Source organism: Microcebus murinus, chromosome 10 (genome assembly GCF_040939455.1).
Source record: "Microcebus murinus isolate Inina chromosome 10, M.murinus_Inina_mat1.0, whole genome shotgun sequence".
Taxonomy (NCBI): domain Eukaryota; kingdom Metazoa; phylum Chordata; class Mammalia; order Primates; family Cheirogaleidae; genus Microcebus; species Microcebus murinus.
In genome coordinates this window covers 76,592,583-76,617,346 of record NC_134113.1, presented here as the reverse complement: position 1 = coordinate 76,617,346, position 24,764 = coordinate 76,592,583, and the positions used below count along the sequence as shown (strand labels likewise).

At 36.7% G+C, this 24,764-nt stretch overlaps 1 protein-coding gene across 3 annotated transcripts in view; it reads left to right on the top strand.

The window, feature by feature from the left end:
- The window catches only part of MRPS35 (mitochondrial ribosomal protein S35), a 34,380-nt gene extending 10,887 nt beyond the window's left edge, over positions 1-23,493 (top strand). For 2 of the 3 annotated variants that reach the window (XM_012739493.3, XM_076007539.1), the window contains exons 5-8: positions 2,689-2,828; positions 7,890-7,999; positions 10,012-10,081; positions 20,625-22,775. In XM_012739493.3, coding sequence (XP_012594947.2) covers positions 2,689-2,828; positions 7,890-7,999; positions 10,012-10,081; positions 20,625-20,894 — 590 coding nt within the window. In that variant the 3' untranslated portion in view covers positions 20,895-22,775. Of the gene's footprint in view, positions 1-2,688; positions 2,829-7,889; positions 8,000-10,011; positions 10,082-20,624; positions 22,776-23,347 lie in introns of those variants that run through there. The other variant, XM_076007538.1, reaches the window with a different exon arrangement.
- The last annotated feature ends 1,271 nt before the right edge of the window (positions 23,494-24,764 follow it).

Below are 24,764 nucleotides of genomic sequence, written 5' to 3'. Positions count from 1 at the left end.
ACTACTTCTCCTTCTGATATACATAGAGTTAAAGGGAAATTACCTTTTTTGGTTCATAATTCTATGTATGTTTTCATAATTATGTACATATTTAACGTTCTGGTCTGATTTGAACTAGACCATAGGATAAGCACATCTGAATTATTTTAGGTTCACAGATACTAGTGATTGATTATGTAGTGTAATTCAAAAGTTAATACCTTTGGATAAAGTCTTAATATATTCATGCTGATTTAAAGGTGTTGTATAAATGCTCAGTATACTTTTCAAGGCTTTTCAGGAAATAAAATGAAACCTAGAAACACTTTACAGGTTGCCTGATTATGATGGAAGGAGAAATAGGATAGTGAACATAATTATGAACAAATTTGAGCTTTTGGAAAGGCCTTCCATTTAAAAATATGAAGAAAAAGATATAAAGAGGTCCTAAAACATAGGAATAATAACTGGAAGAAAAATATATTTCCTTTCATTTATGTGGTCTTTTATTTTGGGATGCTTTTCTGTCCCTTTAGTGTATGCTTCTATATTCATTTATGTCTGGAATTGGACTAAAACTGATCACTGTTCTAAATTTGTGTCCTATTTGGCACAAATCATATACCACTATTTGATCCTTTGTAAAACCAGTTAACAAATGCATTACACTGTGATAAATTCCATTTTTCTTCTTTTTAAACATTATTTTTAAATGTGTGTTTATAATGTAGAAACTCTGTATTTTAATGAAATATTGCTACAACATTTTCTAATTTCTAAGTGAAAGGCTTTTATACAGCACATTCAGAAGAGTAGCAGTATATTTTACAATACTTAAATGAGTATTTTAATCTTTCCTTAATTATGCCTTTACCCATCTGCCAGCCTCTGGATTTAGATTGTATCTTCCAAATAACTCAAAGGCTTTTTGAATATTTCTTCTCAGTTTTCTTTCAAAGTAGGTCAGTTCAGATTTTATATCTAACTTGCAAATGGAAAATCTGAAGCACAGGAAAAGTTAGGTAATTTACCAAAACTTTAATAATCAGTGGCAGAAGTTAAATAAAAACCAAGGTCTTCCAAAGTCTAGTCTATTGCTCTACCTATCAGATGAGTAAAAGACTAATAAGAGTCTATTATGTACTTTCCAGTTGGCTGTGTTTTTTAGACATATAATTTAGGTAATTTAATTTAAAAACTGTAATTATCATCTAGTGATTGGAATGACTTATTCACAGTTAAATAAAAAAAATTTCAGTGCAAACCCGAGAGCTCATAAAGTTCCCCATACTAATTTCTCTCATAAAGCGCTTGGCAGTGTTTGCATCTCATAGTGCAGGATTTTGGAATTAGTCTGTGTTGGGAATTAAATTTAACCTCAATAATCTTACTCTTCATTTTTTTAATGTCAAAATGTTCTTCATTGCAGAGAAACTTCTTTGCCCTTCAAGTGACTGAGTATTGATCTTTTAAACAGAGTATTTAGGGAATGGTGTGAGCTATACTTAATTTGCTAACATGTATTTAGTTAGATACCACAGAGTCTTTGTAACCCAAAGTGACATTTTGCTGACTCTGATTTTAAAGCCTAAATGGGAGCTAAATATATTACCTACCATAAGAAAATGGTTAACTTGGGGAAATTTCATTGGCAAAGTACCTCTCTCTATCTCCTAGATTATCACCTAGAGCTCCCACATCTGCCCGTGATTCTGCTGTTTTGGAGGAAGCACAGATCCATGAGGTCCAGCATGTTTGACCTAAGAAACCAGTTAAGGAATGAAATTTCCATGGAGGGCAGCCTGGGAGTGCCAGAGTTTTCATCCCAAGTCAGCAGCCCTCTACCACACTAACTGGATAGGAACAGGGAGGGGTGACATCAGCTGCCGATACCTGGGGGGAGGCTATGAGCTACCTCTTTTCCTTTAAGTTGTTCCCCCCTCCCCCCACTTGAGTCCTGAGTTTATACTTCTGTGCTGTGGAGGTAGAGAGCCATGTTCACAGTGCTTGGAGCTTCCTGTTGTGGCTTAAGTCCCAGACCCAATCCTCCCCCTTTCTAGGCTGTCTTGCCTGAATGTGAGGACAAGAAATACCTCTTTCCATTTAGCCCCTTGGGCATATAGAAGTCACATAGAAGAAATACATGTTATCGTAGGGATACATTTAGGAATCAACTAGGTTTTTGTACCTGTAGTCAAGGCTTTGTATAGCTCAATTTCTGGAAGATTGTTGAACACTTCTCAGTTCCTTCTTAGAAGGTTCTTTTAATTCCCTTTAGCTGATCTTTAGTAACCTTCATTTGGAAGTGAATTGATACTATCTGTTGCCTGTTCAAAAACAATAATGCTCTGGGCACTGTGAACTGTTTGCTTTTAGGTGGTAAAGAGGAATTCAACTATCCCATAACAGGTCTGTGCAAAGCCTATAATAAGCCCTCATCAAGGCACAGTTCACTTTTAACTGAATATACTACTCCCCACCAAACCTGCAGTGTCCAAATCGTTCCCTTTAAATTCCCTAATTAGGATGCACCTAATAAGAAAAGGGATGAGGGATGATGGTATTATGTAAAGTGCAGAAGACAGTCTGTCCTTTCATTTCATGTGATCTGAAAGTGATCCTCAGTAACTTGGTATTGTGTGGTAGTATGCATTACATTGAGAATTTACTTGCAAAACTATAATTGAGATAATGTTTTTTAATTCTCAGAATTTTGCACTGAGTGGCCAGCTGCACTCGACAGTGATGAGAAATGTGAGAAGCATTTTCCAATTGAAATTGACACTGCTGATTACATTTCATCAGGACCGTCTATTCGAAACCCCAAAGCACGAGTAGTAACCTTAAGGGTAAGAGATTATTTTTAAAAATAAGAATCAGGCCGGGCGTGGTGGCTCATGTCTGGGACTCTGGGAGGCCGAGGTGGGAGGATCGCTTGAGCTCAGGAGACCAGCCTAAGCAAGAGCTAGACCCCATCTCTACTAAATATAGAAGAGTTAGCTGAGCGTGGTGGTGCGTGCCTGTAGTCCCAGCTACTCAGGAGGCTGAGGCAGGAGGATCATTTGAGCCCAGGAATTTGAGGTTGCTATGAGCTAGGCTGACACCACAGCACTCTAGCCCGGGCAACAGAGTGAGACTCTGTCTCTAAAATGAATGAATGAATGAATGAACAAATGACTATAATACATTATTTTAAAATGCATTTGGTATTTGCAATTATAAAACTATAATATGTATATGTATTTATAGAAAATTTGGAAAATATAAAAGTTTTAAATTATAAAATAAAATTGGCCATTAAGAACTTTATTAATTGGCTCTTCTGTTCCTTAGCCATGCCCCCATTGTTTGTTTTTTGAACACTTCCTTATTTTCTAGCACTACAAAATGCTCCAGGCTAATCTTACATCATTTCCATCCCGTCCTAGAATCAACCACTTCTCTAAGGAGCCCTGACTATTACATTTGATGTGTCTGAAAGATGACTGCCCACTTCTTTGAGATGCCTTCTATGACCCTCAAAAAATGAATTTTTATACTCTATGTAGCCTATATATATATATATATTTTTTTTTTTTTTTGAGACTGAGTCTCACTTTGTTGCCCAGGCTAGAGTGAGTGCCGTGGCGTCAGCCTGGCTCACAGCAACCTCAATCTCCAGGGCTCAGCGATCCTACTGCCTCAGCCTCCCAAGTAGTTGGGACTACAGGCATGCGCCACCATGCCCGGCTAATTTTTTGTATATATATTTTTAGTTGGTCAATTAATTTATTTCTATTTTTGGTAGAGACAGGGTCTCGCTCAGCCTGGTTTTGAACTCCTGACCTTGAGCAATCCGCCCTCCTCAGCCTCCCAAAGTGCTAGGATTACAGGCGTGAGCCACCACACCCGGCCTGTAGCCTATATTTTAAGCCAGAACATTCTAAGTGTATTGCAAAAATATGTTGAAAATCTGTGTAGCCATTTTTACATTATATGTTAATGAATAGTCTTTAATTCCAAGAATTTTCTTCAGTGATATAGCTATGATTGATTTGTAATTTTCTTTCTTTGCTAGGTTTTGGTATCAGGGTTATGCCACCTTTATGAAATAAATTTATGAAGCTTTCCAGCCTTTTTTATTAGAACAATTTAAATACCATAGCAACATATTTATGTTTTTAGATTGAAAATATTTTAAAATCACAAAGACAATACATGTTTACTGTATAAAATTTTGGAAATCCAGACAAACAAAAGGAAAAAAGAAAATAACTTACAATTCTACAATGCTTATATCATTCCACAGTTTAAAGTTCCTATGGAATAATAGCGGATATATTTTTAAGAACATATTAGACATTACCTGCTTTTCATGATAATGATAACCACCACCAACAGTTGTTGAGTTCTGTTTTGTGTTGAAAAAGCTCTGAACAGGGAGTCAGGAAACCTAGATTCTAATTCATGCTGTTTGCCTCACCGTGGGCCACAGTCTTCAGTACTAGGGTAGACATCTGGAGTCCCTGCCGGTTCTAAGTTTGCTTATTTTATTTCACACAAAAATAGTCTCACTGCTTTATTTGTAGTATGGCACCAGCTATCACATCATGCTTTCCCTCTTGTCTCCTTTTTGTGTCTCATACCACCATGCGGTACCTTCATTGCTCTTTCTGTCCCCCCATCTGCTGACTCATGTCAGCCCTGCAGGGCTCTTTTTGCTACTCACTTATTGTTGAGGCTCAGTGTTGGCATCCTGGGTGGTATTGTGTAGTTCAAGGGTAAGAGTAGGTAAAACAGTTGAGTGAAAGCATGTGCAGTTCAGCATGATTAAAGCAACATTGTGAGGATAGTCAAATATTATGAAATATTATTGAAAGATACTAAAAATTTTTAATTTTGGAGAAGTAAAAGTGGTATGTTTTTCTTGATAGTCATAAAAGCAGTTTAGAATTAACAACTTATTTGTATAGGACTTTACTTTAAAAGTGCTTTCTTCTATTAATCTCATTTATTCCTGACGTATATTCTTTGAATTAAGTGGTCCTGAAGAAACTGAGTTTCAGGGAGGTAAAATGATTCGTTTTAAGGTCACATAGCAAGTGGCAAATCTAGAAATGAAACCCAATTCTTTTTTTCTTTGGAGACATTATCTCACTTTGTTGCCCAGGCTAGAATGCCTCATGGCCTCAGACTAGCTCTTGGCAACCTCAATCTCCTGGGCTCAAGGGAACCTCCTTCCTCAGCCTCCCGAGTAGCTGGGACTATAGGCATGCACCACCATGCCCTGCTAATTTTTTGTATATATATTTTTAGTTGGTCAATTAATTTCTTTCTGTGTAGTAGAGACGGGGTCTCACTCTTGCTCAGAGTTTCGAACTCCTGACCTTGAGCTATCCGCCCGCCTCGGCCTCCCAGAGTGCTAGGATTACAGGCGTGAGCCACCGCGCCCGGCCTGAAACCCAGTTCTAAAGTGTAATGCCAGAAATCTTTAACTAACCATACTATACTTGCATAAAGAGAAAATATTTCACATGTTTAGACATTTCTCAATTTATGTAGCTTTTTGTTTTAAAATATAGGCATTTTCACTCTGGGAGGCCAAGGTGGGTGGATTGCTCGAGGTCAGGAATTCGAAACCAGCCTGAGCAAGAGCGAGACCCCATCTCTACTATAAATAGAAAGAAATTAATTGCCCAACTAATATATATATATAGAAAAAATTAGCTGGGCATGGTAGCGCGTGCCCGTAGTCCCAGCCACTCGGGAGGCTGAGGCAGGAGGATAGCTTGAGCCCAGGAGTTTGAGGTTGCTGTGAGCTAGGCTGGCACCAAGGCACTCACTCTAGCCTGGGCAACAAAGCGAGACTCTGTCTCCAAAAAAAAAAAAAAAAAATGTATATATATATATATATATATATATATATATATATATATATAGGCATTTGAAGATACACATATATAACCACAACCTCCTGTCATTTGAAATATCAGCATTATTTTGGGGGATAATGTTAATAGTATATTCTTTGTAATGTAGCTACTTGGGGAAAAAAGTCTAAGGATTCTTTCGAATTTTGATAAAAGACAATGAATGCCACTTAACCTGGAAAGTCAGAGCATTAGTCCAGGTTAAAGACTATAATTTTGCAGTGCCTTTGAGTGCTAGCAGGTGGCGTGAGTGCACCATGCATGTGTTTCTGAAATATTTATGATTTTTGGCATGAACTCCATGCAGTTTTGAACAGTAAAACATTAATGTGAATGTGAGTTTTAAAGCATTTGTTACAGTAATGATCAGCATTGCTGCTGTTTTTTTGAGCCCCTCTGACATAAAAAGCTAGAATATTTAAGTTTAAATAATTTTTTAGTTTATTGTTAAACATTATTATGTTTCATTAAAGGGAGTTTTAAAAGGAAAAAATCACTACATTCTCACTATCCTAGTGTAAAAGCTTCATTTTTCTCTGTACTGCCTCTGTATACATGCATGTGTACATATATTTGCATAATTATAATAATGTAGATACATTTTATTATTTTCTCATAAGTAATTCTCCATATTGTCAGTAATAGGAATTATCATAAAATGGCTTGTTTTATCAATCAGGCTGATAACCGGGTTGTTGATACATTTTCTTTCCAGGGGACTATGGTATTTTACATTGTCTATAGCAAATATTCTATAAATTGTCTATAAATATTCTCTTGGATTAATACTTAATGTTCATACTACTTGAGTTCTTTTTAGAAGTACATTTATATTTATTTTCTATTTTCTCTACTTCAGATAAAAAATACACAGTATATTAAAAAACAATGTATCTTCCCTTTTTAAAATTTATGTATTCATTCAGCAAATATTTGTTCCATGCCTTTTAAGTGCTTGTCCATTGCCAAGAACAAGATAATCATTCTTGTCCTCAAGGGTCTTGATTCAGTGGGAAAAGTGGGAAAGTAAATAGGCTGCTATATATACTATGGTGTCTTGAGGGAAGTGCAGGGTTATTGAAGCTAGAGAGAAGAACCAAATGGAACTTCAAAATCCTATTTAGCCTTTTTTTCTTTATGTGGTTATGGCTTTTTCTTGTGTTTAATGCTCTCCATGGAAAATTAATCTATGCTTTATTTATGAAATAACTGTATTCTAGTGTCTAACCTAGCCTATTTTCATAGGTCAAACCTGTTTATCTCTAGGTTTGAGGGTGTTTTCAAATAAATTTGAAAATCTTTGCATACAAATCTGCTTCTTGACATTTCAAGGTGCTCATTAACATATTTTCTGTTCTAAACCATACTGGCTTAAATAACCCAATTAAACTCAGCATTTCCTAAATGTATTCAACAAAAAAATACTTTTTAAAAAAAATCTTGTTAGCCTGTGGAACTAGTATTAACATTTTGAAAAATGTTGAGCTGAATTATTTCTGATGTTTTGATCCTTCTCTGATGCTATATTCCAGCCTTCTGAGATATCTGTAGCTTTTAATGTCCCTAATCTAGTTGCAGTGATACAGGTCTCATAATTACATGGTAGGAATTCTTTAAACCCCTTATGTTTTATCCATTTATTTCTATATTCCAGCTTTACTAACACTAATTGAGTTTAATTCCGTTAGTGCTATTCATAAGCACCATAATTTCATTTATTTAAAAGACATGTCATTAGCTCTTTCGGGGAAGGTTCTAATGCCCAGAACTTTCAAAGAACTTCAAACAGTATGTTAACCTTTCTTTTTTTTTTTTTTTTTCATGAGTAAGATCAGGCTTTATGACGTGTGCCAGCTGCTAACTCCGTATAGAAAGGAGTTTGAAAAGGTTTCTTTTTAGTGGGTTCAATGTTAATATAAATAACATTGCTACTTTTTTTTTTCATTAAATGAAGTATATGAAATAATTTTCTTCAAATAACTTTTCTTTTGTGTTTTTAAGGTTAAACTTTCCAGTTTGAATTTAGATGACCACGCAAAGAAGAAACTTATTAAGCTTGTAGGAGAGCGATACTGCAAGACCACAGATGTGCTTACCATCAAAACAGACAGGTAAAGAAAGAAAAGTTCAGCAGACTGGCCATATGTGGTTCCTTTTGGTTCTCCAGTCCCCTGGCAGTCCTTTGTAAAGAAATTGCATTGAAGGTGGGAGTGGCCCTTTCTTACATCAACTTAGTAGGTCAGAGATGTTGTATACTTCATATTTTTAATATCCTCACACTGGCCTACTGCTGCTGTGATCTTTATGTACAAGGAGAGGCTTGCTTAACTAAGTTAAGAGGATGTTATTTTTAATCTTGATTTTAATATATCCATGTATATAAAACTCAGGGAAGATGTTAAAAGAAGATAGAAGTGTGATTTGCTAATCATTAAACAGGTTTTTACAAAGTAAATGTATATAAATCTTATATAGCTTAGTAATTTAAGTTACTAAATTGGAAAATTTTATTTTTAATTTCCATTTACTATGTGGAAAATTTTCAAGGTACTTTTGTAGATAAGCAGAATTTCAGAGCCAGTTTGAAAAGTAGTATTCGATTTTATCATATATCAATTTATAAATTAGATCACTTTCATTTGAGATAAAGATTATTGGTATGTTTTTACTAAATGGCTGCTGTATTTCTAGAATTGGAAAGACCTGCCTTTAGACAAAAGCGAGTAGGCAGACTGCTCTCTCCCTGCATATCCGGGTTTCTAAGCTTTTGGAGGTGTCAATATCGATTAGGTTTTATGTAAGGATTACATACATTTTATGTAATCCTTACATAAAACCTTGGTGGGAAGGAGGAGGCTGACACACATGCAGAGATGACAAGGTGTGGAGGCAGGAAAAGCTTAGGAACCATGGTTTTTGATTATTACCATATGGGGAAAAATTGATTTGAAATATACTGAGAATAGTCCTTTACTATCATTAGATAATGTTGTATTTTTAGTTTGTGCAACTTAAAAAATACCTTTAAAATGTTATTCTTTGAAATTCTTTAATATCCAATAATGTTGCTTTTGTTTTTAGGTTTATAAGTATTAGTGTGTGTGTTTTATAGTAATAACTATTGAGAGTAGAGTACTTTTAAATAAACTTAAGTACGGAATAAACAGTACAGTTAGAGTCATATGTCATATGATGGTTTTATTATTTTATATTTCAATTAATTAGAATTGTTTCCTTTTCTGTATTATTTTATTACCCTAAAAGCTTAATGTGCCATCTCATATGTATGTAGAAGTTTTACTTAACTTTAGGTTATTAGGTCCATTTTAAATATAGCAGCAACAGTGTAACATTGTGTAGTATAACTTATTTTTAAAAGAGTCAGCTCTGGGGAAGTCAAGATTAACATTTAGATTAGCATCTATCATCTGTTTATGTCTATGTTTTAAATGAACTCATCAGATATGTTCATGCTGTCTGGTAGATTATTAGCACTGAGATGGTGAAGGGAACTTGGATTGGACATAATCATATTAAAAATAGCATAAATCTATTGTCAATACAGATAACTCCGTTACTGATATGAAAGCAAAGAGATACTCTAAATTAAGATAAAATAACACCAGATAAAAGTATGCAATATAAGGCCGGGCGCGGTGGCTCACGCCTATAATCCTAGCACTCTGGGAGGCCGAGTTGGGCGGATTGCTCGAGGTCAGGAGTTCAAAACCAGCCTGAGCAAGACCCCGTCTCTACTAAAAATAGAAAGAAATTAATTGGACAACGAAAAATACATATACAAAAAATTAGCCGGGCATGGTGGCACATGCCTGTAGTCCCAGCTACTCGGGAGGCTGAGACAGGAGGATCGCCTGAGCCCAGGAGATTGAGGTTGCTGTGAGCTAGACTGACGCCATGGCACTCACTCTAGCCTAGGCAACAAAGTGAGACTCTGTCTCAAAAAAAAAGGTATGCAATATCCTCAAGTAATGAACTATGTAGACTATTCTTATTACAAAAACAGAATTTTCCTGAAGCAGAGAGGGAATGCCTGAAAATGTTATCTTCTGTATATAGTACTGAGTTTTTAGAATTTTTACTTCCTCCATCTTTCTCTTTAAAGGTGCCCTTTAACGAGACAGAATTATGATTATGCAATGTATCTACTAACAGTTTTATACCACGAGTCTTGGGTAAGTGTGTGTGAATGTTTAATGATTTTGTTAGTGTAATTTAGATGTCAACCTTTCAAAATATTTTGTGTGGCAACTACTCAATTGAGTATTTTATGAACTGCTAAATAATCTAAGCATGTATGAAGTGTCATAGGTAGCTTCAACTGATATTAAAGGTGTGAATCTTGAAACAGATTATTCAGTCCACCTGGGGACCTTACTGAAATCATGTATGTCTAAGCCAGGCACGGTGATTCACACCTGTAATCCCACATGTTGGGAGGCTGAGTTGGAAGGAATACTTGAAGTTAGGAGATCCAGACCAGCCTGGGCAACATAGCAAGACCCTGTCTATACAAAAAAATTTAAAAATTAACTAGGCATGGTGGTGCATACCTGTACTCCCAGCTACTTGAGGGGCTGAGGCAGGAGGGTCACTTGAGCCCAGGAATTTGAGGTTATATTTTTTTTTTTTTTTTTTTTTTTTTTTTTTTGAGACAGAGTCTCACTTTGTTGCCCAGGCTAGAGTGAGTGCCGTGGCGTCAGCCTGGCTCACAGCAACCTCAACCTCCGGGGCTCAGCGATCCTACTGCCTCAGCCTCCCGAGTAGCTGGGACTACAGGCATGCGCCACCATGCCCGGCTAATTTTTTTTTGTATATATATTTTCAGTTGGTCAATTAATTTATTTCTATTTTTGGTAGAGACAGGGTCTCGCTCAGGCTGGTTTCAAACTCCTGACCTCGAGCAATCCGCCCGCCTCGGCCTCCCAAAGTGCTAGGATTACAGGCGTGAGCCACCGCGCCCGGCCTGAGGTTATATTTGAGTTTACAGTGAGCTATGATTGCACCATTGCACTCCAGCCAGGGTTGACAGAGCAAGACCCTGAAAGTCACATGTCTAAAAGCCTTTAAAATTCAGACTTTTTGACTTTGGTTTTTTGTTTGACTTTGGGTGAAGGTTCTCAGTCATGAAGAGAGTTGTGATCATCTGTATGATTTAAGAATTTATATTAATAATTCATCCTATTTTTTAAGTAAACTGTAGAATAAAACTCTAAAACTTAATAAAAGGTATTTTAAATATTTATTAAAATTTTTAGTTAACACATAGCCTTTTATGTGAATATTTGTTAGGGACAATTAAGGGAAATTAATGACAGGTTGATATCCCTTATCTGAAATGCTTGGGACCAGAAGTATTTTGAATTTTGGAATTTTCCCAGATTTTGGAATATTTGCATATATATAATAAGCTATGTTGGGGATGAGACCTAAGTCTAAACATGAAATTTATTTATGTTTTATATATACTTTATAAACACAGCCTAAAAGTAACTTTATACAGCATTTTTAATCATTTTTGCATGAAATAAAGTTTTGACTGCAACTCATGACATGATGTCAGGTGTGAAATTTTCCACTTGTGGCATCATGTCAGTGCACAAAACATTTTGGATTTTTAAGCATTTTATATTTTTATTTTTTTGTATGATTTTCCTTTTTTAAATTTTTTCCAGCATATTATGGGGGTACAGATGTTAAGGTTATGTATATTTCCCTTGCTCCCCTCCCCCCTCTAGTTAGAGCTTCAAGCATGTCCATTCCCCAGTTGGTGCGTGGATTTTTAAGCATTTTAGATTTTGGGTTTTCAGATTGGGGATGCTCCACCTGTATTTAAATAGTACTAAAAATAGTCTTGTACCTGAATTTATTGGGTTTTAGTTTAAGTATATACATTTATAAGCAAGATTTTGCTATGCTTGAGCATTAACTCGTCTGATTTAAAGTTGGTAACTAATATGTTTAGGTAACTCAAAGTTTTAAATATTAATTTTAAAAATTAAAACACTTGTAGATATGCCTACAAATTAAATTTTTTATAGCTTGCCCAACATAGACAGCAAACTCAGTAGCATTTCATATTAGGAACATTTGAAGAAGTAGAAATAGCTGGAGAAGGGGGTCACTCTCTTTAGATGTTCAATGGACTTCATACGAAAGAGAGCTTAGATTGATGCTTTTTATGACTTGTAGAGATACAACAAGGTGGAAATAATAGTGAGACAGATTTCAATTCAGTAAGTGAGAACTTCCTGAGAGACCCATGGAAGACACAGGGGGCTACGTTGATGGGTAGAAAATGTTCCGTTCATTGGCCACTTAGTGGAAATAGGTAAAAGAAATATGTTCCTTGGACAGGTAGATTACAAAGCCTTTGGAACCCCCTTTCAGCCCTGAGATACTGTGATTCTGTGAACACATGCAGCTGCAAAAGGATGAGTGGGAAGTGAAAGGAAAAAAACCTTATTGTGAAATTAGTCAAGAATAAAAAGTAGCTGGTAGCCCTTTTCTTCTTTTGAGGTATTCTCATTATCATAATTCCTCTGGATTTTCTCGTTCCTGACTTTGGAAGCAACATCATAATGGCAGTTAATCTCTGTTTCCTGTGCAATTGACTTTAGAAATGCTTTTGGCTTAAAAATAATTAAGTTGCCTTTTGAACCAGCAACATGGCTGAAGTAGCTACACCTTTATGGCTGCTGCTTAAAGAGTTAATAACAAACAATAAAAACCGACCGGATTTGAGTCTCTTATTTTGCCGACAGCCTATAAAATGAATTTGCCCCAAAGGAAATGACAGGCATAAATAAATTCTGTGAAAGTTGATTTATTGGATTCTTTCTGTGGTTCCATGACATAAAATCCAAACAAGCTTGTATTCTGGATTCACTCAAGAAGCCTTTGATCTTTAATTCTAATTACTTTGATGCCAGGATAAGTAGGTTCATACAACTGTCCAAAGCAGATAAAATTAAAGAATTCCTATATTAAAATTGGCTGTTGGTCCTTTCTAAATAAGTACCATCAGAAAGAAGCTTTAAGAGAACGTAGATGAGCTGTGAAATTTTGCAGAGCTGGTGGAACAGAATTTTTATTGAATTGAAATTCTTTTTTTCTTCACCAACTTGGAATTCATACTTGAAATTGATGTTCCCACCTGGTATTTAATCAAATGTTTAGAGAGCCCGTTTTTAATCTATTGCTTTATTGTTCATAGGCTAGCTTCTGAGCATTTAATACCCAAATATTCCTTGGGCTTTTTAACTTTCCCTTGGAGGTTACCTGTAAGTAACATCAATAAGGAAAGTAGTTGGTAGTTTTATGTAGCACATAGTACTGAAACCGCTTTGGAAAAAATGTCCATCTAAACTTCAGTATGAGGGTGCTTCTGTTGTATGCCATTTAAAACAATTTAACTGTAGAGGTATCAAAGTAGACTTCAATAAGCACAGAATTCACAAAGCAGAGGCTTCAGGCACAGAGGCTTAGGTAATGCTTCGAAGAGTGACTATTGCAGTGCTAGGAAGGTAATAAAAAGACAAATGTTCACTAGAGCTGTTTAAAGAAGCAGATAAACGTGTAGAAATTTGGTTCACTTTTTCAGTATTACATTTTGTTAGCATAGGAGTGAATTAAGTTTTAGCCTTTGGAGGCATACATGCATGGATTTGAACCTCAGGTCCATTACTTAGTCCTTGTGTAACAGCCAGCCATTTAACCCCTGAAGCTCAGTTTTCTCCTAACGCATTTTGCATGAGTCAGGGAGAATTTACATAGTGTCTGGCAAATAGTGGGCTCCCAGTAAATGGCTTTTAATATTGTTGATATTAAAATTGAGATACTAAAATTGAGAAAACAATTTTTTCTTAGAATTCCAAATTCATTTATTCCCAGTTTCTGTATCCAACTTATATTTAATTTGACAGTTTATACAAGTCAGATCTGTACCCTGCTGTATTTACATTTTCAGAACATGTATCCTACTCACAATCTGATATAACCAATAACAAAACTTCCTTACTTTTAAATTTTTCGTGATATTCTTTAATTTAAACCATCCACAAGGGATTAGGTTAAGAAATGATTGAGTGAAACATTTTGCAAAGTGACTTACACAAAAGACAGACTAAAACACAAACTCTGGGGAAAGGAAAAAGATCTCTAGAAAACTTAGAGATCTCAAATAAAACCTCAGAGCTCCTTAGATGATTTTGATATTGAATTACTGATGGTTGCTTTTTTTAATTTTAAGTTTTGGCTCTTTTATTTGGATTTCATGACTGTCTTATTGCCAAAACTATAGCTTTTTAATAAAGTGATTCTGAAAAGTCATGCTACAAAAATTTCTAAGATAATCATATAAGAGTTCATTTTTAAAGGGGACCTTATTATAAATATTTGTGATAAAAATGAATCCTTTTGCAGAGCCATAATCACCATTTAATCTGTGAGATTTATGAGTTTGTTGTGATTGTGTGTGTATGCTCATAGACACATGCCTTTCCAGGTTCTATTAGAGAGCACTTACTTGAGCTACATTTGCTATGTTATTTATGCATTCTTATATTCAACAACCATATAGTTCTTGTGTAACAAGGTATGGTTGCTAGGTGTTGGTAAAACTGTCAAAGAGTAATGACCCTCTGCCCTTAGGCGCCTTGATTTCTCGAGGGTAATCAATGGTTATAATATAGTCTATTGAGCTAGGTAATGGAAGTGGGCACATACTGTTATGAAAGGCACAGACAAGGATTAATTCTCCCTGAAAGCTTCATAGGAGTGGTGACTGGTTTGAGAAGACGAGTAGGAGTACACAGTAGAAAAATGGGTGAAGGACTTTCTAGGCCTAATGGCAGAAGTTTGGTGTGACCAGGGCATAGGAATCACAGGGCAGAGGCAGGGGATGAGACTGGCAGTGAGAGGCAGACTGTGAAACCCATTGTGTAACTTATTTAGCGTGTAGATTTGCAACCAGAGGGCAACGTTGAGCTGATGTAGCATTTATGAGTTGTTTGGAAATGTACCTCTTTCACTATTTTAGTGCCTAGGAAAAAGTAAACCATCCTATGTCAAATGTCAAGTGTACTTTCATTAAAAATGCCAAATGTTTGTTGATTGACTCTATTGTTTGCTTGGTGTTGTTGAATATGGAGGTTAATACATAATGGGAAAAACATAATCTCTAATTAATGAACACTGTAGTGGAAGTAAGTGGGTTTGGTAATAAATATTGCAAAAGTGTTAAGGGTTGTCTTAGTTTAGGCTACTATATAACAAATTACCATAGATTGAGTGGCTTAGATAGCAGAAATTTATTTCTCACAGTTCTAGAGGCTGGAAGTTGGAGATCAGGGTGCCAGCATGGTTGCCCTAGTGTAAGGGCCCTCTTCCTGGTTTGCACATGGCTGTCATCTTGCTGTGTCCTCACATGACAGAGAGCAGAGAGAGAGGAAGCAAGCTCTCTCCTGTCTCTTCTTATAAAGGCCATAGTCCCATCATGAGGACTCCATCCTCATGACCAAATTACCTCTCCAAAGCCCCATCTCCAGATACCATCATTGGGGAATGGGGTTTCAACATGAATTTTGTGGGGAGAGAACACAAACATTTAGTTTATAGCAAGGGTTGTCTAATTTCCTATCTCATTTTTTATTCTTCTCTAGGTGTTCATTTCTTATATATCCTTCAAGGCTTTAACCTGCCTTGAGCCTCTTATCCTTTGTCTAACCCTACTTTGTATAGGGTTTGCAAGTTAAACTACCTTATTTCGCTTTCTAATTATTGGTCACTAGAGCACTTGATTACAGGCATTTGTCTTAGTCACTTTTTGTTGTTTGTATGTTTTGTTTTTCTAACTAATTGTAAGGCCCTCATTAGTAGTGATCTGACCTTTATACTTCATAGTAGCTAAGTCAGTGCTAAGTAAGAACACTAAATGTTTAATAACAGCTATTGAAACATTGCCTATCTTTTGAATTGACATAAATAGACTTTTGAAATAGAAGGTTTTCAACTCTACATGTATTCTAAAGTAAAGTGACAAAACAACAGATAAATTCTCTTTTCAGTAATATACAATGTAGCGCACTTGTTAGATGTTAGCAATAATGAGCTTACTGGTATAGATTATTAATAATTATTAGTAAAATTATTACTAATGGTCAAAAACTTTACTCCCAGTTTTTAAGAAATATCTTTGCAACAGTTTGTGATAACAGTTTTCATAAAATGTATGATTTGGATTATGTGTAGATAAGGTTTGTTTTTCATTTGATTATTTTTTTTTAAATATTTAAAAGAGACTGTTGTAATACTACATTATTTTAGAAGTTGTCCATAAATTTTTGTTTCCATGTGTTTCTTTCATGATGTAATTTACATTTGACAACGTAAATAGAATTTCCTTTGACCAGTAACAGTAAAGAGTGACACCATGTTACAGTTTTATTTGATTCCAGACAAATACATCTGCCTTTGTTCTAAAAGTGGATCTGTGGTGTTGCTCTGAGAGTCAGCTGTCTCTCTGTGTCTGACTTTTTGACTTTCTTTTTGAATTTCTGTGCTGTTTCAAATGATCACCTTGATTAGCACAAAAAAGGAAACCAAAAAGGGGGTGAGGTGTAGGAGTTGTTCCATCTTGTAAAAGTGTACTTCAAAGTAAGTGCTTCAAAATGGTACTGTCTTTTTTTCCTTTTTTTAACACAAAGCATTTAATGTGGCCACCCATTTTAAATTAGTGCTAACTTTGAAGATCAGTAGTTAAAAAAACTTATTATAACCTCTTCGTTTTATACCTCAAGAAGTTAAGACTTAGAGGAAAGGTGACTTTGTCCAAGGTCACAGAGCTTTTTAGTGGAGGAACAGAGACCTGAACTGCAGCTTCAGCCTTTCATATTCTTTCCATGGTATCGTATTACTTAGTTTTGTTCAACTTTGACTTTCAAAATGTTATGAAATAAGAGATGAAATCAAATCTGCTTTTAACTGCTTAGGTTGCTCTCTTCTCAGACTTAGCAATTGACTAATTGAAAACTCATCTATCTCTATAACCTGTTTTCGGCTGGGGTTATATAAGCATCACCTGTGAAGCTTTTTAAAATGCATAAGCTGCTTCTGAAAATTCAGACTCGGTAGCTGTGAGACCCAGGTGTGTATGGTGTGAAGTCTCCGCAGGTGATTCTGGTGCTGAGCCCTGATTGGGAGTAATTTCCCTAACCCTTAAGTATTGTTAATAAGGAAACTGATTAGAAAGTTGGAATCTCACTTTTTTTAAAAAAAAAAATCCTGTTAGGCATATCACTTTTAAGGTGGTTTTTGTATACATTTAGGTTGAAAACCCCTAATTCGAAAATCCAGAATCTGAAATGCTCCAACGTCTGAAACTTTTTGAGTGCCAACATGACTCTCAAAGGAAATGCTCCCTAAAGCCTTTCAGATTTTCAAATTAGGGATGCTCATCCAGTACGTATAATGCAAATATTCCCAAATCCAAAAGAATTTGAAGTCCAAAGCACCTGTGGTCCCAGGCATTTCGGATAAGGGGTATTTGACCTGCATCTAGTATCAGCTGAGAGTGAGGGGTGGGAATTTAGGATGAGGGGCAGGGAAGAAATGAAGGGATTTGTCTCTCCTACGTTGTGCAGTGGAGTTTAGACTTATGTGGTGGGCAGTGGACAGCTGTTCTAGATCCTCGGGGTGGGATGATGCTACATTGAAGGTGACAGTCTCATGTCTCTTTGCCTTTAGGCGAGCCCTCTTTTTATTGTATAAAGACCTTTAAGAAAAACTCCTGTTCTTCTTTCCTACCCAGTGGTCATAAATCTAAGGGCTATACTGTTTTCCTTCTCTCCTGATACCTGTGATAAGTTACCAAATCTTTTCAGTTTTTAGTTTTTAAATATGTTAAAACTATTTCCCCCTCTTTATCCCTACTGCTACTGCCCTAGTATAGGTCTTCATCATCTTTTACCTGAATAACTGTAACAGCCTTCTAATTGAATTCCTTGTCTGGTCCACCTTCCATATTACTATCGGTGGTACCATATTCCTTTATAAAATCCTTCAGTGGTTCCCCATTCCCTAGAATAAAGTCTATACTCTTCAGTACGTCATTCGCGGCAGTTTACTGCCTCATCACCAGCTGCTCAGGAAGCAAGTTGTGTACCCTATACTATACCTCAGCCATTATGGATATAATGTGTTCTTTCATACCTTTGCATATGTTATTCTCTTTGCTTGCAGTGCTTTTTCCAAGTTGACCGGCCTTGTAAATTCATATGAATCCTTTAATACACCTCAGATGTAACCTCTCTTACATGTTTCCTGCCATCCTTTTTCCCTCCTCCAGTTAGCATTCCTTTTATTATTACTTTTATGGTAATTGCCTGCGCATGTGTCTGCTCTCCCCATTAGACTGTGAGATCACTGAGGGCAAGGACTGTAGGTTTCATTCATCTTTATATTTCCAGCATCTACTTCAGTGTCTGGCATATTTGCGTTCAGTAAATGTTCTTAAAAACTGATGCAAATTGAGTTGTATTTCTCCACATGTTCAGTTAAAAATTGAGCTTTCATAGCTGAAAGAACTGACAGTAATTTTTTTTTCACTTTTTTATGAATATTTGCCTCTTCCTATTTTTTATGATTTTCAAATTACTTGGGATTTTTTTTTTTAATGGCTAAACTGTTTTCTCTCATACAGCACAAGGCCTTACTTGTAACCATGAGAAGTGGAATATTACTATGATTCATGTCCTAAGCAAAGGGAGTTGTAAATAAGATGGTAGGAGTTGACAAATTTGTGTGTTTAGTGGAGCAGATATTTCTTTGCTTTCTATTACATCAGAGTACATTGGCTATTGCATGAATTAGCTATTATGTTTTTCTTTGTATTAAATTTGTGTTTTACAAGGAGACAAAAAGATGATAGGTTCAAATTAAGTTATTCTTTTGTTCTTTTGATATTCTTTTTGCCATGTCTCTAGGTTTCTTAGAACATGTTGTTCAGACACTTAACAAGCAGTGTGGTTTTGGGCAAATTATTCAGTTGCTCTAGGCTTTAATTTCCTGTTCTGCAAAACAGATAATAGTATGCATAAGGTTGTTGTGAGAGTTAAATGAGTTAATCCACATAAGGCACTCAGAGTATGCCTGGCACATAGTGAGTATTCTAATAGCTGTTCAGCCTCATCCCATGCCACTGCCCTCTTGTTGGCCTTCCTTAACTTCCTTGGCTATACTAAGCTCTTTCCTGCTTCAGAGCCTTTGTGGATGCTCTAACCTCTACTGGGATCACAATCTTCTTCTGACTGGCTCCTGTCTAACTTCAGGTGACAGGAGCCTGCGTGACAGAGTGGGACCCTGTCTCAAAAAAAAAAAAAAAAAAAATTAGCCAGGCCTGATGGCCCATGCTTATAATGCCAGTTACTCTGGAGGCTGAAGCAGGAGGGTTGCTTGAGCCCAGAAGTCTAAGGTTGCAGTGAGCTGTGATTGTGCCATTGCACAATCACATATGCTGTGGGCAACAGAGTGGGACCCTGTCTCCAAAAAGTAGAAAAGAAGAACAAGTGTTTAACTGAGAAAATTAAATCTAATTTTCATTCTGGGAGGCCAAGGCAGGCGGATCGCTCAAGGTCAGGAGTTCAAAACCAGCCTGAGCAAGAGCGAGACCCCGTCTCTACTATAAATAGAAAGAAATTAATTGGCCAACTAATATATATAGTAAAAATTATCCAGGCATGGTGGTGCATGCCTGTAATCCCAGCTACTTGGGAGGCTGAGGAAGGAAGATCGCTTGAGCCCAGGAGTTTGAGGTTGCTGTGAGCTAGGCTAACGCCACAGCACTCTAACTCGGGCAACAAAATGAGACTCTGTCTCAAAAAAAAAAAAGAAGTTACTCAGAATAGTGGATTATTCCGATATGGCTTACAGCTTCAGTGTTATGTGTTAATTTGAAAAGAATGTGGCTGGCATTCAGCACTTGTTTGAACCAGGGCCTATTACTTATTAGCTGTATTGCTTGATTTTTCACATGTTACATGGCCATTTAAATCATAAATGTGAATTGTGCTGTATTACTATAAAACCTACCAGTGTTCACTAGAATAGCATGGTGATAATTTTTGTAAGAAAAAACAAGTAGTAACAATACCTTATTTCTATTATGAGAACAGAAAGTAAAGATAACAAAACAAGCTTCCAGGATACATGAAGTCATCATGACTAAAAATTATGTACTGTACACATACTTCATATTTTTAATTTTATTATAATAATTGGTCTTCCCTGTCATCCCCAGAAGCATATTATAAAGATAAATACATTCTCCTGTCAGCTCTCATTATTTTTAACCTCAGAAATATGAATGTTGATATGTTGGGGTTTAGGGAATAGAAAACTGCAAAAATTAAGTTTTCTATATCTGTTGGAAAACGGTATAGCTTTACAAATGCAATTTGCGGGGCAGATATAAATTGTAAACTGTGTGGCTAGCATTAGTGAGTTGTGACAGAGCTTGATAGGCCGGTTGCAGCCTGGAAGCTGCTGCCCCAGGTGGATGATGACACTCACTAAGAGGGTCAACCACAGTGGACGTGCAGGTGTTGGCCAGAGGCTGGCCACATTTTGCAAACTTCTCTTCCCCTAAAAACAAACAAACAAACAAACAACCTTTGTCTTTTGAATATTTCTCAGAATTCAGAAATTTTTTTTTCTTTTCAGAAAACCGAAGAATGGGAAAAACATAAGACTGAAGCAGACATGGAAGAGTATGTATGGGAAAATAGCTCCTCAGAAAAAAATATCCTGGAAACACTTCTCCAGATTAAAGCTGCTGAGAAAACTACGGACGTAAATGAAGAAGAACTCCTTGGTACTAAAGAAGTTGAAGATTACAAAAATTGTGTCGTTACTCTTAAGAACGAGGGGGAAAATGAAAATACCCTTTCTCAGTACAAAGAATCAGTGAAGAGACTGTTAAATTTGACATGAATTACAAAGTAGAAAAATCTGCTTTATTTATTAATTTGATGATAGATGTAATCAGTATCTAATTGGGTGTAAAATTGAAAATGTTAGAAAATCATCATTGTCTTATATCAGAGTTAAAGTTACTTCATTTCATACTAATGCTCACTGGCAATAATTATTCCAAAGTTTTCTTATTTGTACACTGGCACAATTAGAGTAATTAGATCTCTGATTTTTTTTTTTTTGTAAAGTGTTTTGATTTTATTTCTACACAATAACTTTGTATGCATATATACATATACTTAATTGTTATTTTGTCACTTGCCACATTTCTTTCCCCACAAGCTGGCATTCAGCGGTTGCTTTTGAGTAATGATTTTGGTTCTTTGGGAAGGTAGGCCCAGGCCCTAGTCCCTTGACTTGCAGGTCAGTACTGGTTCACATGGCTGCCTTCTAGCCATTCCATTTTTCAAAGTTGCCAATTCTGGTCAGAAACAGGTCTCAGGAGTATTTTGTAACCTGAAATATTTATTCCATCCCTCCCTTTTGGGGGCACTTTATGTTGATTCAACTCTGTCGAGCATTCTGCTTTCTATATTGTGAGGCTCATTTTGCCAGGCCTAAACTTGCAGAAGAGTAGAAGTGGAGATTAGCTGGTTTTCATCCCTTTGGATGCCCCAGTTAGAGAGCTGCCACAGCTCAGAAAGAAGTGACATATAAGGACCTTGAATTTAATTGGAGTAAATTACAAAATAAAAACTACCCTAACATATATTCCATTCAATTTGGCTATCAGTTCAGTATTTTTAAGTATACCTGTAAGCTTTTTCTTACCACTTCCATACTTGTTGACAAGTGATTAATTTCGAATCAGAGTAAAGGGATTATTGAGCATTTATTTGCCTAACAGATTTATTTTGTCTAACAGAATTAGAGAATATAAATAAAAGCCAAAAGGAATTTCAAAACAATTTCCTAAGACATTTGCATAAAATGAAGGTTGAGCTGGGCACAGTGGGCCCTGCTTGTAATCCCAGCACCTCTGAAGGCTAAGGCAAGAGGATCACCTGAGGCCAGGAGTTTGAGACCAGCCGGGGCAACATAGAGAGACACTCTGCCCCGTCTTAAAAAGAAAAGGTATAGTTTGGTATTGGTAAGGCCAAGGCTCTAGAGGATATAAAGGACAACAGGAAAGAGACATGTGTTGTGTTCCATTTGATGGAAATAGTGAATGAAAAGCAAAATAGGTAAAACAATTTTTTGATCATGTTTAGAACACACTTTAAGAAATATATCAGTTCATTTAGAGACTTGTGTGGAGTTAAGGAAAACTCGTATGCAGAAACAGGATTGAAGACGGAAACATTTTGAAAAGAGTAGAAGCTAAAAAGAGGTGTCACTGGGGAACATGTGAAGAAGTGGCAGCTTAGGGTGGTCCATCCTGTGTGATAATACAGCATAGATGAGAGCAGAAGGAGTAATGATCTGTAATAAAGAATTTGACCAAAGAGAGATCTGGCCTTTACCCAGACTCTCTAATAGGAGTGTCTTTGTTTTGGCTGAGAGCTAGCCCCAGAAGATCTGAGGACGGGACCAGCCATGCCAGAAAAACCAGCCACGGGATTTAGCGTGAATGCTTTGGGTCACATGGTATCAGTCCACCTGGCAGCTGAGATCAACTACCCAGGCAGACAGTCAGTCATACCTACATAATGGAACCCAATAAAAGCTCTGAACACTGAAGCTCGGGCAAACTTCTCTGGCTGGCAGTACTCCATCCATATTGTCACACACTGATCCTGGGAGCTAAGCATTTTTGACCCTTCCTGGCAACCTGTGTGCTGCGTCTCTTGGGTGATTTTAATATCTATCCTTTCCTGTAATAAACCATAATCATGAGAATGATTGTTTTCATTGAGTTCTTGTGAGTTATTCTAGTGAATTTTTGAACTTGAGTATGTTTTGGAGAGAACCACCAAACTTACAGTAGATGTTAGAAGTGAGGGCAATCATGTAGAGCAGTGGTCCCCAACATTTTTGGCACCAGGAACCAGTTTCATGGAAGACAGTTTTTCTACAGTCAGGTGGGGCAGGGGGAGGCGGAGTGCAGGTGGTGATGTGAGCCATGGGGAATGGCTGTAAATACAGATGCTGCCTCTCACCCGCCACTCACCTGCTGTGTGGCCCGGTTCCCAAGTTTTATGGAAGATAATTTTTCCATGGATGGGGGTGGTGGGGGGAAGTCTGTGGCCTGTTCTGTGGCCTGAGGGTTGGGGACCTCAGATGTAGAGGACTGTGCCCTCTTGGTAGTTTGCAACTCCAAGCGACTGACCTCAAGGCTCTGGGGTTGCAGTCATTGATGCCTAATGGCAAAAATCTTAGAGCTGAAAGATTAATACAAAACGCCTCAAAAATATAACAGGTGCTATCATTGTAATTTTAACAATAATAAAGCACTCTTTTTTTTTTTTAAGGCTGGTCTGGTGAAGCAGTGGGAATGAAGAAAGAACAAAGGAATCTGTAACTGTTGAGACCATCTGTAACTGGTCCAGCCACTGCACTCGGACCAACCAAGCAGCATTATTGTCATTAATTAAATCCTTGTCCTTTAAAATTTTAATTGATCCAGTGTATACAATGAACATCATCATGTTCATCCTTATAACGAGGATTCAGGGGACACTGCTGTATTGATAATGCAGTTATTTCTGACTCCAGCCTCAAGTTGTGTAGCTCAGAAATTGCTTAAACACTTAGGCAACTAAGATATAAATCAAATCTCTTTCATTAATTGTAGGGTGCATTAATTCTTTCTTTACATAATTTCTTTCCAATATTGGTATTTCATAATACTAGATAGTTACAGAGTTTTTATTGTTAGTAAAAAAGATCTAGCTAGTTACACTGTTGGAAAGATTTCATGGTTACTAAATGGGAGTAACTACCTTAGCTTTAGTTATTGACTGGGCCCTGAGATCTTTCATTGTATTGTTTTGTTTTTAAAGAGTTGGGGTCTAGCTCTGGTTGCCAGACTGGAGTTCAGCAGCACAATCATAACTCACTGCAGCTTCGAACTCTTGGGCTCAAGTGATCCTCCTGCCTTAGCCTCCCAAATAGCTAGGACTACAAGTGTGAGCCACCCTGCCTGGCAATTATTTCTTTTTTCCTTTTTTTTTTTTTTTGAGACACAGTCTCACTCTGTCACCCTGGGTAGAGTGCAGTGGTGTCATCGTAGCTCACTTCAACCTCAAACTCCTGGGTTCAAGCGACCCTCCTGCCTCAGGCTCCTGAATAGCTGGGACTACAGGTGCACACTTCCACACCTGGCTAATTTTTCTATTTTTAATAGAGATGGGACCTCAATCTTGCTCAGGCTGGTCTGAACTCCCGACCTCAAGCAATCGTCCTGCTTTGGCCTCCCAGAGTGCTAGGATTACAGGCATGAGCCACTGGGCCAGGCCCTATTAATAAAATTTTACTCAGAAGTTCTCTTTGGTCCCTTCAGCTTCCAGTAAAAGTGTGGTTTCTAGCCCCAGTTGTTTTTGCTTCTTGACTGACTGGTCTGTTGTCTCTCTAGTCCACGTTTACTCAGTTTATCTGATAGTCAAAAGTAGAGGCTGAAGAAGAGGAGGAGTATGTTTGTTTTCTTACAAAGGTAAATATGTTTGCCCTAATTATGGTCATTTCTATGAAACTACCAACTGTAAGGAATGCGTAAAATTCTGAGAAACTCCAAGGAAGAAAAACTTTTTTATCCTAGCAGCCCTAGTTCATCGGAAGTTCATATATACTTAAAAGAAAATAATTTTTTTAAATGTATGTATAAAAATTTATAAAGACAGCTCCCTGTATTTATATTTATAACTTTAATTCTTGATATCTCTCCCCCAA